General features: G+C 31.5%; 1 protein-coding gene across 1 annotated transcript in view; it reads right to left on the reverse strand.

The window, feature by feature from the left end:
* The window catches only part of LOC132727065 (neurogenic locus notch homolog protein 2-like), a 53,267-nt gene extending 40,628 nt beyond the window's left edge, over window positions 1–12,639 (reverse strand). The window contains exons 1-18 of the mRNA XM_060712475.1: window positions 12,591–12,639; window positions 11,902–12,095; window positions 11,084–11,196; window positions 10,752–10,819; window positions 9,248–9,501; window positions 8,960–9,075; window positions 8,396–8,463; window positions 6,725–7,071; window positions 6,120–6,232; window positions 5,391–5,458; window positions 4,826–5,091; window positions 4,196–4,305; window positions 3,708–3,778; window positions 3,145–3,404; window positions 2,286–2,399; window positions 1,696–1,875; window positions 922–1,041; window positions 136–246 (exon numbers count right to left, since the gene is read on the reverse strand). Of these exons, the coding sequence (XP_060568458.1) occupies window positions 136–246; window positions 922–1,041; window positions 1,696–1,875; window positions 2,286–2,399; window positions 3,145–3,404; window positions 3,708–3,778; window positions 4,196–4,305; window positions 4,826–5,091; window positions 5,391–5,458; window positions 6,120–6,232; window positions 6,725–7,071; window positions 8,396–8,463; window positions 8,960–9,075; window positions 9,248–9,501; window positions 10,752–10,819; window positions 11,084–11,196; window positions 11,902–12,049 (2,527 nt within the window). The 5' untranslated portion in view covers window positions 12,050–12,095; window positions 12,591–12,639. The remainder of the gene's footprint in view (window positions 1–135; window positions 247–921; window positions 1,042–1,695; window positions 1,876–2,285; window positions 2,400–3,144; window positions 3,405–3,707; window positions 3,779–4,195; window positions 4,306–4,825; window positions 5,092–5,390; window positions 5,459–6,119; window positions 6,233–6,724; window positions 7,072–8,395; window positions 8,464–8,959; window positions 9,076–9,247; window positions 9,502–10,751; window positions 10,820–11,083; window positions 11,197–11,901; window positions 12,096–12,590) is intronic.
* Between the last annotated feature and the right edge of the window lie 782 nt (window positions 12,640–13,421).

Below are 13,421 nucleotides of genomic sequence, written 5' to 3' on the forward strand. Positions count from 1 at the left end.
TAGGAGTGATGAACGAATATGTATGTATTTTTGCGCTAACAATTGTTGTCCAAACAACAATCATATCATTATCAAAAATTTATTTTTAAATACAACATAAAGAACACTTTTGAATAGTTAAGTCTTAAGACTTACCATCTTCGCAAGTATCTCCACTCCAACCGGAAGTGCAGACGCAAAGTTTAGTTTGACTTCCGGTACAAGAAGCACCATTCTTACATGGATTTGAAGCACAACGATCCACAACTAGACAAGAAAATACAACAAAATATATTATATTTCAGCACATAAACATATGAGATATAATTGTTCTTATGCGGACATAACCGTTAATGAAATGTTATCACAGAGCAAGCACTCTCGTCACAAAAAAATACTTTATTTACTTACACAAATTTGGTAAGATTTTTTTTCAAAATATCAGATGATAGACATTTTCGAGGGTTACTTAAAATACATGGATTGACATTTTCCACTTTGTAAAAATTCAGTGGATTTTTTATGGTTAAAACAAATCATACTTCCACGGTTATGAAATATTTATGATTAACCGACAATTTCCAAGGTGGCATTAATTTAGACGATTGATATTTTACATGTCGAATTGAGTAAAATAAAAAGCGAGAAAGCAAATAGAAAATGAATTCAATGTCTAGAAAATAATTTCAGTTCTGATATTGAAGAATCAGACAACTAAGTAAAAATAATCAGTGTTTTGTCTACCTATCGGACTTTTGCAATGTTATAGGCATTTCTACGCTTTTTGCTTCACCATCTTTAAAGAAAAGAGGAAAATTGTGTTCTTTTTTCATCTAACGCTTTGGTCTTGGTTTGTTCAGTAAGATACGATGGTTTTTGTCTCTTACCGGTAGTATGAAACCACGCTTGTCTTTAACTAGGTACATATATTTCATATTTTACCTGTTTCACATCTATCTCCGATGTATCCAGGGTAACAGTCGCAGTCATAACCAACAAGTGTGTTTCGACACGTGCCACCATTTTCACATGCATCAGGCATTATTTGACATTCATCAATATCTGACATAAAAAAAACATTATGTCAGCATAAAAATCTAGAAAAAGGTGATCCCTTGGATGCAATGAAAACATCAATATTATATAAAAATTGCAGACTCTAATTGAATGAGTCAGTTCATAAAAATGCAACACCTCTCACTCTACCTAGCACCGTCTTAATCGGTATTCAATGTTCAATGCCCAATGATTCCAAAGAACCAGAAATATATAACAACACTGAGGTGATTACGGGTAACTTTATACAGCTGTAACACGGCACATGGCATCTACAATGTTTGACTTTATTGTTTCTTTTCAATTTGTTACAAATATTTCGCATTACTTTAAATCTGCGCAAGCAACATTTCTTTAGAACTATCTACAAAAATTAGTAATTTATTATCCAACAAAATTGCACAGAAACATTATTAGGCTGCTGCAAGCTATTAGGTTGTAGAATGGCATTTTTACAACAATATTATTTTGAAAGGGTTGTAAACACTCTGTTTTTAAAACAGACAATCAGACCTGTGCAGAGCAGAAACTCAATGACAATGCTTTTGGTTGTTGCTCTAAGAGGTGTTGTTCGTTTTCGTTTTGTTTCTTTTTTAAACTCATTTCTTTTCTCTGTCATGAAGAATGAATGTACATATTTCTTTTAACGATTATTTTTACCTGGACATAATTGAGTGTTGCAATCACGAGCTTCTATTGGATTGCCCAAGCACAATTTACCATCATGTTTAGGTGCAGGGTTTGAACAGAATCTTAATCTATCTTGTTGGCCTCCACCACATGTCGCAGTACAGGTTGTCCAAGTTGACCACTGCGACCAACCACCGTCAACAGGTACAACTGAGTAAAACATGGTCGTTTTTTATCATTAAATATCATTTAAATTTCACTGAGAAAATATTGCTGTGTATTTTTGGCAATATAATAGTCATGGCAATGTAATAATTAAAATTATTTTACAGCAACCACATTTAAAAATTTTTATTATGTATGGTTGAAAATAAAATCACACTGTTTTGCTCAATCAAATCATAGCGTTTGATTGTGATTGGAGACACAAACACAAATCAAAAGCTTGAACTTTTCGATTTTCTTTCTCTTCTGTTTAATTTCACAATTTCATAAATGTAAATTATAGTACACTTAAGGATAGGTTTCAACTCCAAAAAAGCATATTTAAGCGCAATAGGCGACATATGAATAAGTTCAAGAATACATAAAATATATTTGAAAAAAAAAACTTGGATTACCTGTTTCACAATCACGACCACTAAAACCTAATACGCACAAGCAAGAGTAAGACGAAGGTTCATCAACACAAGTCCCTCCGTTTGCACATGGGTTTCGTAAACAATGATCTGGACCTGAGGAAAATATGAGAGTGAAGAGTATACATTTTTGATTGGATGGGCTTTTGTTGTTGTGGTTGTTGTTGTTTATTTTTGTTAATTTTTTCTTCAAGAAATTTTAGTTTTAAGTCAAAACTGTTTAGATTTCTCATTATTACTTACTCGTTATTGAAGTACTAGTAAATGGTGAATATTTACAGTATGTTGAAATAAAGGTTGTAGTATTAACAGTTTTGTTTTCTTGGGATTTGTTCTTTAAAAGATGCAGTAACGTTGTTAGAATATGCATATGTTCATATTAATAGCACTGTCTCTGTATATATCCGATATCATTTATATAATAATGCATAATAAAAATGAATTGCCAAACAAATACCATATTATTAAGCTTATATTAATCTGAATTTAGCAATGGATTCTTGTAGGAACTAAGTTTATCTCAGATAAACAAACACCATTTTATTTTTTTTTTATTTATTCGTTTTGTATGAATTTAGCAGTGGATTCTTGTAGGTACTAAGTTTATCTCAGATAAACAAATACCATTTTTTTATTTTTTTATTCGTTTGGTATGATTTTTCATTAAAGATACAAACACACATTCTACCGATATGTAACAGCTATAATCAGCTTTAAAAAATATAGAATACAATATTTTAAACACTTAAAATCAAAGAATTAGATAGGAAAAAAAATATTTCAGAAATTTGAACGAAAGAATCCAATTATGAAATAATATAAAATTATTATTCAGGTTTACCTATTGTTGGAAGGATGACCTGAGATGTTGGGGTTAACGTTGGAAATAGTGTCGTCTGCGGATGTGTGTAATTCACGGGGTAAATGTTCGCGCTGCAGCTATCTTTTTCTACGACGACACCGCCAATATCTAAACGCTCTATCTGCTGAAACATAACCTTGTTTGCTAGTCGGTGGATCAAATTAACTGCAGCCTGGCCAAATGAGTCTGTAGGTTTTATACCAAATATTGTGTGGAAGTTAATCGTTGATGCATCAGAACTGTTAAAATATAAATGAAATGTTCTTGTTTTCCTGCAGCATAAACAATATTTCCTACATTGTAGAGGGGGTAATTCACGTGCAATTTAAAATTCCGTTTGGTTTTTTATGGCATATTGCGTTAGTTTAAAATGATAGACAAAAATTACACAGCTATGATGACATTTTCATATATCATGTCATATTTATCTCATTCAGGGTATGTTCTCCCGTATATATCCCATCAGCAATTTGTAACAGTAATATTAGCATAATTTATATATACATGTATTGTCTCAATGAATTAATCGTAATCTAATTTACCTAAACTCTGTAATATAGCAGTCCAGATAAGAATCAGCTGTCGTAGATTCTAATGCAAACAACCTGTCTATCTAGAAAACATATTAAATGACAAGTTGAAATGAAATACGCTAGGTTGAAAGAAAAGTGTAAATGAACATATTTTTATGAATATAGATGTAATGCATTTAGTGTAAATATTAACCGGCTAACATAACTTTATCTATTCAACCGTTATCTTAAATAAAATATAAATTAAGAACTTTTGTGTTTCTTAAAGGATGTGATGTAATGAACAATGTTTTTTTTTCTTGCTTTTTTGTTGTTGTTGTTTCAACATGAATATTCTGTAAAAAGATATTTGCTTTGCATTCTAATGTCAAGCAAACGTAAAATCTGAATTATAAACACAAGTTCAAATGTCCCATACAATGTATTAAAGTTACATAAGTATCATCCAAAATTATATTTAGACAAGAAATATGAAGGAAAGGCAATTTCATTATTACTTCTTGACAGAAATTTCTTTGCAGACGAAGAAAAACTTGAGAATTTTTGTTTTGAAGACCACCGCTGACATCCATGGCGACATCACAAAACACATTCAGAAGGACCGCAGCTGAAGAACATCAAGTCAAGTTGTATACAAGAAACACATCGCCAAATAATTATCAACTGTATATTCAATGAAATATTATCACTAAAACTGTTCCATTGATTGTTTCCTTAGAAAATTAGACTTATACTAGAATATGAATTTATATTTTAACTTTTAATTTAGTTATTTAAATAAAATGATTTAATTTATTTCAAAAAAATATTTGTTGCTATATTGATGAGTGCCAACGAGCGCTTATGAAATATCTAAAATATATCTCAATTTCTTAATACAATGCTATAGATGTATCAATCAATTCAAGAAAACATCGAATTTCTTATCTGCATTCAATGCTGGTTAATCAAGTTTAAAAAAGAAAAGAAAAGAAAAAAAACCTTAGCTACTTTTTTGCATGTTGTCATGTTATCATATGCGATTGTGAATTAACATCGTCAAACACTTTGTCCTGAAAAAAGGTATTGTATTGCTTGTTTATCTCTAACCAAAAATAATAAAGTATCTAAAAGGTAACTGTCCTTACTGTATATAATTGGAATTCTAGTGGATGGAACAACAATGGTGCCGGTAGGAGATATAGTTGGAGTGCTGTCAAACGTAAAATTGGTGACAGAAACTGTAAATCCAATCTGCTGGTATAACAAGTTGAGGCCACCTATCTTTAGAACCGTCATCTGCCTGATCTCAGCCTTTGGGGCTTTCTGAATTAGCACTGAAGGAACGGTAGTCTGTAGGTGGTTCCCTGATGGAGATGTGAATTGAAGTACGAATGATAGTTTGGGATCCGATCTAGAAGAAAATCAGTTTGTCGATCACAAATCAAGAACAGTGATTATAGACTATAGAAAATACATTTTCAAAATATGATGTTCAGAAAGAAGTAACAAATGCTTTCAAGGTATAAAGGTAAATAAGATGAAATCTGCATTTATACTGCAACTAAAAATCAAAATCATATTGTTTGAAATTATGGTATACTTTAACATGGTTTTTTCTTCTTCATTTTTCGTTTGACACTTATATGTACCGGTCATAAGTTTATTCTTATATCAATCATATATATTTTAATTCATTAAACAACAACTTACGTAAATCCAGTTATTTTACAATTCCTATAGTACATATGAAGGGTACTAGATTTGAAAAATCTATCAATCTGAAATATGTAAAAGAAACCAATTAACCAAATTATTGTTTTGTGTATTGAACATGTTTGTGTTTTATTAATATATGACAATTCTTATGTATAATATTCGAAAAAAAAATAACAATATTTAAATTGTTTTTCTATAAAAGCTTAATAAATAAACGAATTAACAATGGCATAACAATTATTTAGTCATAATATTCATACATTCATCACTTAACGGTTACAATGTAAACGAAAGATACCGATAAAGCTAATAACTTATTTGTGTTGTTGTTGTTATTGTTGTTTTTATTTGTTTATTTATTTTTATTCATTTATTTTTTTTTATTCGTTTATTTATTTTATTGGGGGGGGGGGGGGGGGGGTATCGACTTTTAACCTTTACTGGCGGATAAAGAGCTCGGATGCCACTTTATGCACTAATTCACGCACAATTGTGAGCCTGAGTAGAACCACAAAAGTTCTGTAAGCTAGCAGGATAGCTTTTTCACATGAAAGAATTCAGAAACGCTGGCGCGGATCAAACCTACAGCAGTGAGAGGAAAGTGGTTTGAACTCAACGACCGCAACCACTAGGTCACTATATATCCCTAAAAGTGACATTTACATCAGAAGAATGGTATATTATGTTTTTAATAAATCAATGAATAAATAAAACATTTTATACATCTTCACAGAATGCTTTTTCCAGCGACATAAATCTGTTAGATGTTGTGTCTTGTAAATCAGTCGTGTATGTAAAGTCAATCAGCTGGCTCTCAATAAAAGCTGCAGTGGCATCTGTAGAAATTAAAATCAAATCATTATTTTTGTGTACTTTGACGGTTTCATAAAAATTACTCATCGGCCATTATTAGTTTAAACTATATTGTTTGTTCTTTTGCATGTTGTTGCATGACACATAGTTATAGTGTTTTAGTATTTTGTATGAAAGTTTAAATACAAATTATGTTCAATTCAGCATACTTTTTTAGGTGATACACTTATATTGGTTTTTATAGCTATATATCTGCTGTCTGTCTGCAGTTTACAAAATTGCTAAAGGTAATTGTTTTTTGTTTTTTTTGGATTTTGTTTTTTGAAATTAACACGATTGTTACCATAATTTCATCTGTTATGTTCCTAACAATATTCATTATAATCTACAAATGAACTGTAATCTTAGAATGCTTAAAATGTGTTATCAATAAGTTATCAACATTTTAATCACAGCAATCTGACATGTACTTATAACATATTTAAGTTCCAAGTAATAAATATGAATCAACATACTGTATACAATAACAATGGTGGAAACGGGTGGCTTTGTCGTATCCCCTGACGTCATTGTAGGTGAACTGTAACTAAATGTTGTAAATATACTCGGCATCAGTGTCGCCGTTGTCTTCGGATATTCAATCGTTGTGTGTGTTCCGTAACTAGATGAGTAAATATCAAATCGGCCGTCTTTAAGAATGATGTAAAGATCCCCTACTCTGTAAGTTTCAAGGTTACCGGGAAAGATGTACTTGTCGCCATATGTCTTTATTATGTCAATCAGATCGTCAGGGGTTCGAACATTGGAGTTGATGTGGATAACTGTCCTCAAAGTTGGATGTAACTGACCAACCGCTGGAGGGCTGAAACGTACGTTATCATACATTCATCATTATTTGTCAATGTATAAATCAAAGATCATTGGTGTTTAAAGGCTTAACAAATTTTGGTAAAAAGGAGAGCCCTTGCGAGCAATAAAGACAAGAAACAAAAATTAAAAATCGTAGACTCGGTTTTATTGAGTCTGTGTATGAGGGATAATGCAACATCATTCTTGCACTGGCACTGCGTCACTCATGCCCCCCCGGCACCGGCGTTAGCGATATTCAATCCTCAACACTAAAATATAATATATCAATGATTAAGAATGACCAGGAAAAAATGTAACAATACTGATATGAAACATTGCTAAAACAGAGGACCAAATGGAGTAATGAAAGGGCTGCAAGCTCTGTGGTATTTTCTGATCTTTGTAATCTAAATCGTCCTGTATATATGTTCCTGTATTAGTTAAATTATTTTTATGTACTATAATTCATCTTGCAAGGCAAAAGAGTTTGATACATACGGAATTTGCATAACTAGAGTTGCAACAAAAAATCATTTATGTTCATTTTTTATGACAGACACACTTTATCCTTATATATCATGGTCACTTCTTTAACAAAGACACTTAAAATCTTTTTTTTTTAAATTGTCTTGAGTGGGATTTGAACTTCAGACCTCTCACACACAAAACGAGCGCGTTACCCCTGCACCACGAAGAAGTTATTATACTAAAATCAAGTCATTCTAAATTTAGAACTTCCATTGCATTTCGGGTTTGTAATCCTTATAAGTTTTTCGAGGTATTTTGTTCAGGATAAACCTGCTGTTTAAAATTGAAGTAAATAATTTAGCGAAAATCTTCTCGCCCAAACAGACCGACATGTAGAATTTATATACTCCACTACTCGGCAGTCAGATTTATTTGTGTTGTATTCGGTAATCGACATCGCTAAAAATAGCTTTTTCATTGATTAAAATCATATTCATCCGCGTAATTTGTGATTGTGTATTTATTGGCAATTCTATAATATAAACTTTGAATGCGTTGTATTTTGTTGGATACTTGTAACAAAATTAAAATATTTCTTTCTTTTAAATCGATAGTTTTAAGCTGTTTTGAGAACTACTTGTTGTTAGGTCTGTCGTGAAATTCTGTGTCAGAGATTGAATGTCTGCTTTGTATTTTACTGATCTTCGATCAGAAAATACAAAAACGAATACAATGAAGATAAATTAATTGAGGATAAAACTGAATTGTTCATTGAATCGGAATTTTCATTTTAATACAATAACAATTCAATGCGCTCTTCTATTATTATTGAAATTGTCATTGTCAGTTAATGATAAGAGATTACTTACTATATATTCACAAGACTGCAATCGTAGAAATCTCTCTTCCAGCTGCTCTGCAATATCATTCTCTCCAACTAACAAAACAAAACTTTACATAATGATTACAGTGTTCTGTAAAGTGATTCCTTTTAATTTTCTAATTAATCTTTAGTCTGCTGTTGGTCACTGAAGTTACCCATGCAAGCAGTGCAAATCAAGATCAGCAGACACTTCCGTATCGTCTGATCTTGGTCTGCACTGTTCACTATTCAGTTAGCACATCTTTGGAATTTTTTCCTAAAAATGGTGAATTGTTTGGTCCAGACTGAAAGATGGTCAATAACATTTAAGATCTTTAGCATGGTAATGATTAACGAATAATTTAGGAAGCACTAAAATTAGTGAAAATGTCATTCATTTATATGTATACATTATTCTGAAACGAATTGATTTTGATACATTCACAAGAAGAACAAACTGTTATCAGGTTATATTCTAACTAAATTCAAACAGTTAAATTTGTTTTCCTTTCCGCAGTTTTGACTTTGTGAGTTTCTATGGACAACTGAAGATTTTATAGTTGATACTTACGTCTTTGCAAAACTTGTTGGCGTGTGTTTTGAAGAAATAACTGCTTGTGTCCCAAAGTGATGCATTATAATCAACGCCAGTGAAGTTCAGTACTGTTTCTACATATGGCATTCCATCTAAAAAAAATAGATAATGATGTGCAGTTAACGTGCATTTTTTATTTTAAAAAAAGAGACATGAATTACATTATCTTTGCAATGTTAAATTCCACCAAAGTAGATCCCCTGTGGATATGTAAATATAAAATACATTTTAATCATATCCTCAAATATGTTGACTTCTTCTTACCTTTCCATTTAGGAGGTCGGGTTGATGGAGTTGGTGATATGGTGGTCTCCGGGTTTACTGGGATAGTAATTGTCACGTTAGAATCATTTCCAGATTTTGGTGTAATCAGAAGCGTTCCAATTATTTTACGACTCGTGTTCGACACGTTCACAACACGGGCATTGTCAAGAATAATCTTTTTAACTGACGTCTGTAAACCAAACACATCTCTACCGGTGAACCACACATCTGTGTTGACAATGTCTGGATCCTCTCTGTAAATTAATAGTATTAATAACAATTTTCAGTTTGTTAGAAATGCCTCGTCTGGACTGAGAATAATTCGATTGTTAAAAGAAAGAATAGTAAAATGTTGTGGATTTTTTTCTTTTTATTGAACACCATATACATTCATGAATCGAACGAACACATTACAAAAGAGAAAAGAAACACACAGGTATATATGATAATATATTATAGGGACTCCAATGAGGTCAAAGGCCTAAATACATAAAAATATAATTTGTTACATGGATTAGCTGGGACACTTAAAACAGAAAAATATGCAAATGATGATAAATATTATACTCAGAAATAAATAAAAAATCGTATTTTGTGCGATTTGGATGTAAAGCATTGCAAAATTATAAAAAAAATGTCAAAGCGAACTTAAAAGGACGAAAACTGACCACTCGCTTGGTTTACGAAACCGTTTGTGTATATCAACGAGTTTAAGACATATGTGGGAAAATAAGCCTCCTTAACATTATAATAAGGAAATGAAGTATGCCCTTTAATAAAAGGGCGAGCAGGTCTTTGTCCATTTCTCGTAAAAGAAGGGGAATCCTGTGGTACGTGTATGTGGTCGCGCGGTCATTTTCCTAACAACATGTCCTCGGTGCATGTATGTGGTCGCATGGTCGAATATCTAATAAAATGACAATTTTGCAAAAGTGAGTTGGTACCGAACCGTTCTTTAAAACTGTTTAACTTGTAATGTGAAGAGTTAAGAACTTAATTTCTTCTGTTAAGGAGTTTTAAGACCGTAGTTAGTTTTCACTTACATAGGAAGTTATAAAAGCCTAGTAATTAGGACTTTGTATTCATAAAAACGAGCGATAAAAACGTTACTATAACTTTTAAGAAATTTTTACTCATAATAAATCTAATTAGTTTATAAAGTTACCATTGCGACATTTAAAGCATATGATTTGGCGACATTTAGTGGCAATTGCCACATTTAGCGGCGTTGGGACATATAACGGTACGTCCGATAGCTAGATAATTCAGAAAAGAACTCAACTAGTTGGGTTTTATGTCGGGCCAACACAGCAGAAGCCATGTAGCGACTTTCCAGTTTTAACTGTGGTGGAAGACCGCATTATTCCAGGAACGAACGGGCACCTGGTAGAACCACTGACGTTCCGCACGCTAGCTGGGTAGCTTCCTCACAATAATTATTTGCAGTTATAATTAATGTAATATATAATTTAAAAATAATAATATACTGGGTTGAATAAAATACCTGAACTCCTTGACTTGACAACTATAATATCTTGACTGCAAAGAGCTCAGTAAAAATATCCGTCGTAACTGTTAGATGAGAAAGAACAAATAATTTTCATTTTATTAGTTTGTAAGTGAAAATTAAGACAATTCAGAATTTGGCAGTGCATAAAATGATAGTTAAATATTCGACTTTAGCTAAAGAGCCAGCTATGTGTTTTATTAGCTCTAAAATCTTTCACATACGTTACTGCAGTACCGATTGTCGTACATAAAATAAAAGAAACATTACTTTATATTGACTAAGAATATTTAACTAAAAAAAATAAGACGAAAAGATTGGAAACTTACGTCATTGCAAAATGGTTTTGCAAGATTTTGGAAATTATCAGAATTTGAATCTGCAAGATCACTGGTGTAGGTCATGTTGTATACCCAGATGGTAAGACTTGCCCGCACACCGGCTGAAAATAATATCACAAAACGTAGAAGTAATGGCAAAGATGAGGTAAAATTAAACTAGCAATGCTTATTTCATTAATAGTAGAGCAACAAATAATCTTATAATGGTTAAAGCGGTACTCGTTTCATGCTATCATTTTGTGAAAATTGAAAAACTATATTGTCAAATAAACAAATAAAATAGCTCTACTTTTAATTAGCATAATTAATAGAAGTTGTAATTCACCTAAGGTAATTTAAATTTTGTAACGAGTATAAATCGGGAATTATATACTTCAGTAATTCAGTCAAATAAGCAATTTTGAAGAAATCCGACTGGGAAAAAGAGACAATTTGTACTTTTAACAAATGACATTTGCTAATAGTTTAAATCAAAATGTTTATGCTTGTTCATTTTGATTTGGTGTGCATCAATCAGGGGTCAAAACCACCTCATCTGCTGGAGCCAAGAGATGCATAGACTCCAGTAATTTGAACCCATTTAGTCGCCTCTTACGATCTCACAGTTGGCTGCAATTATTTTGACTCAGCCATCAAAGGCAATCCCTCAGTCACACGAGGCTAAATCAAAATAACGGTTTGAATAAATCACTATTAAAGCACGAGTTAGTATATATTCTTTGGCTTCTTTATCATTTAGAGCATGGTACACTGCTTGAAATAACAACAGAAATTACGAAAATGTCAATGAATTTCGTGTAACTTACGGTCAGGAGTTATTGGTTTGAGCGTAGTGGCTACCATGTGACTTGCAATATCAATGACGTAATCGTCGATCATCAGTACGTCATAATCTATGCCATATATCCTTCGAATTTGATCTTCTATTATCTTCTGTATATCCTCTTTGTACATTTCATCACCAAATCCAAAATTTATATAAGCTCTCACGTTGCTAGATCTTAAAATAAAGTATCTCACAATGTTTTAAAGCAATGCTCAATAAAAGTACCATAGCTACCAACAACATATCTTTCAGTACTTCTCAAACAATATACATACACAAATTATGTGGCGATTGTAAAGATCGCCCATCTTTAAAGCGATGATTTTTAATTAGGGCTGAATGTTGCCTAGAACTGCGATCGTGGCCTTTGTTTTACAGTCAATGAACCAACCTGTTATCAATTTTCGATAATATTCTTATTTTATTGCTATCGATGTATTTTTTTTTATTTCAGAATCTTTTTTTTTTTCATGGGTAGATGTGAAGATGTGAAATCGTTATAGAATAAAAGTTGTGCTTGTAGTATAATTAGACTGCACTTTGGGTAATAGAAGGAATTATATAATTATATGTTTATATGTACAAGAAAAATAAACTATATACATCAGTTTAGATGACTGTTAATTAATATAAACATATACAACACAAAGCAGCAAATATTTAACTTACCTAAGGGGACTGGTGATGTTTGAGCATGCGCACGGTAGAGGGGTAACATCAAGCCTAGTTTATACAGAAAAAATATAAATTCATGTTATTGATATATAGATACCTAATCATATTTCTATGTAATTATACTTCACGCTGGCAAACACTTAAATACGAGAAATAAGTATATCTTAGATTACCCTATATGTCTTTTTATTTCAAATTCTTTTAATGTGAAATTAGTGGGGTTTTTTTAATTGTACTTTTGTGTATCGAAAATGATTTTTTTAATGATATTACTGCCATGATTAAGCCAAAGATTGTTTGTCAATGGGTTAAATGTGGTTGCGTGGTTACAAAGTTATCATTTTTGATGTGGTTGATAAACATTATATTTTACGCTCGAAGTATCTTTGAGCTGTGCATATGAAGCACTATCAATATAAGTCGCTTTCAATATAACGATAATTTTATTCAACTGTTACATATATGTACGACTTATCATCATCATCATCATCGTCATCATCATAGTTTTTTTTTTATTATTATTATTATTATTATTATTATTATTATTTTTACATGTATTATTATTATTATTATTTTTATTTTTACATGTATTATTATTATTATTATTATTATTATTAAATAACAATTACTCAAACAGTATAAGTATAAATTTTTTGTTACTAACAGCGCAATGACTCTATTTGACAATATTCGTAACTGGTCGGCATATGCACTCTTTCTGAACGACATGTCGAACTAAATTAAAAATAAAATCAAGCCATGTTTTTCAATATTTACATATGGTATAAGAAGTAACTTTCAATTAAGTCATCAGATATGCTTTGC

This window comes from Ruditapes philippinarum, unplaced genomic scaffold, assembly GCF_026571515.1.
Source record: "Ruditapes philippinarum isolate M1 unplaced genomic scaffold, ASM2657151v2 ctg123_1_1_1_1, whole genome shotgun sequence".
NCBI lineage: Eukaryota > Metazoa > Mollusca > Bivalvia > Venerida > Veneridae > Ruditapes > Ruditapes philippinarum.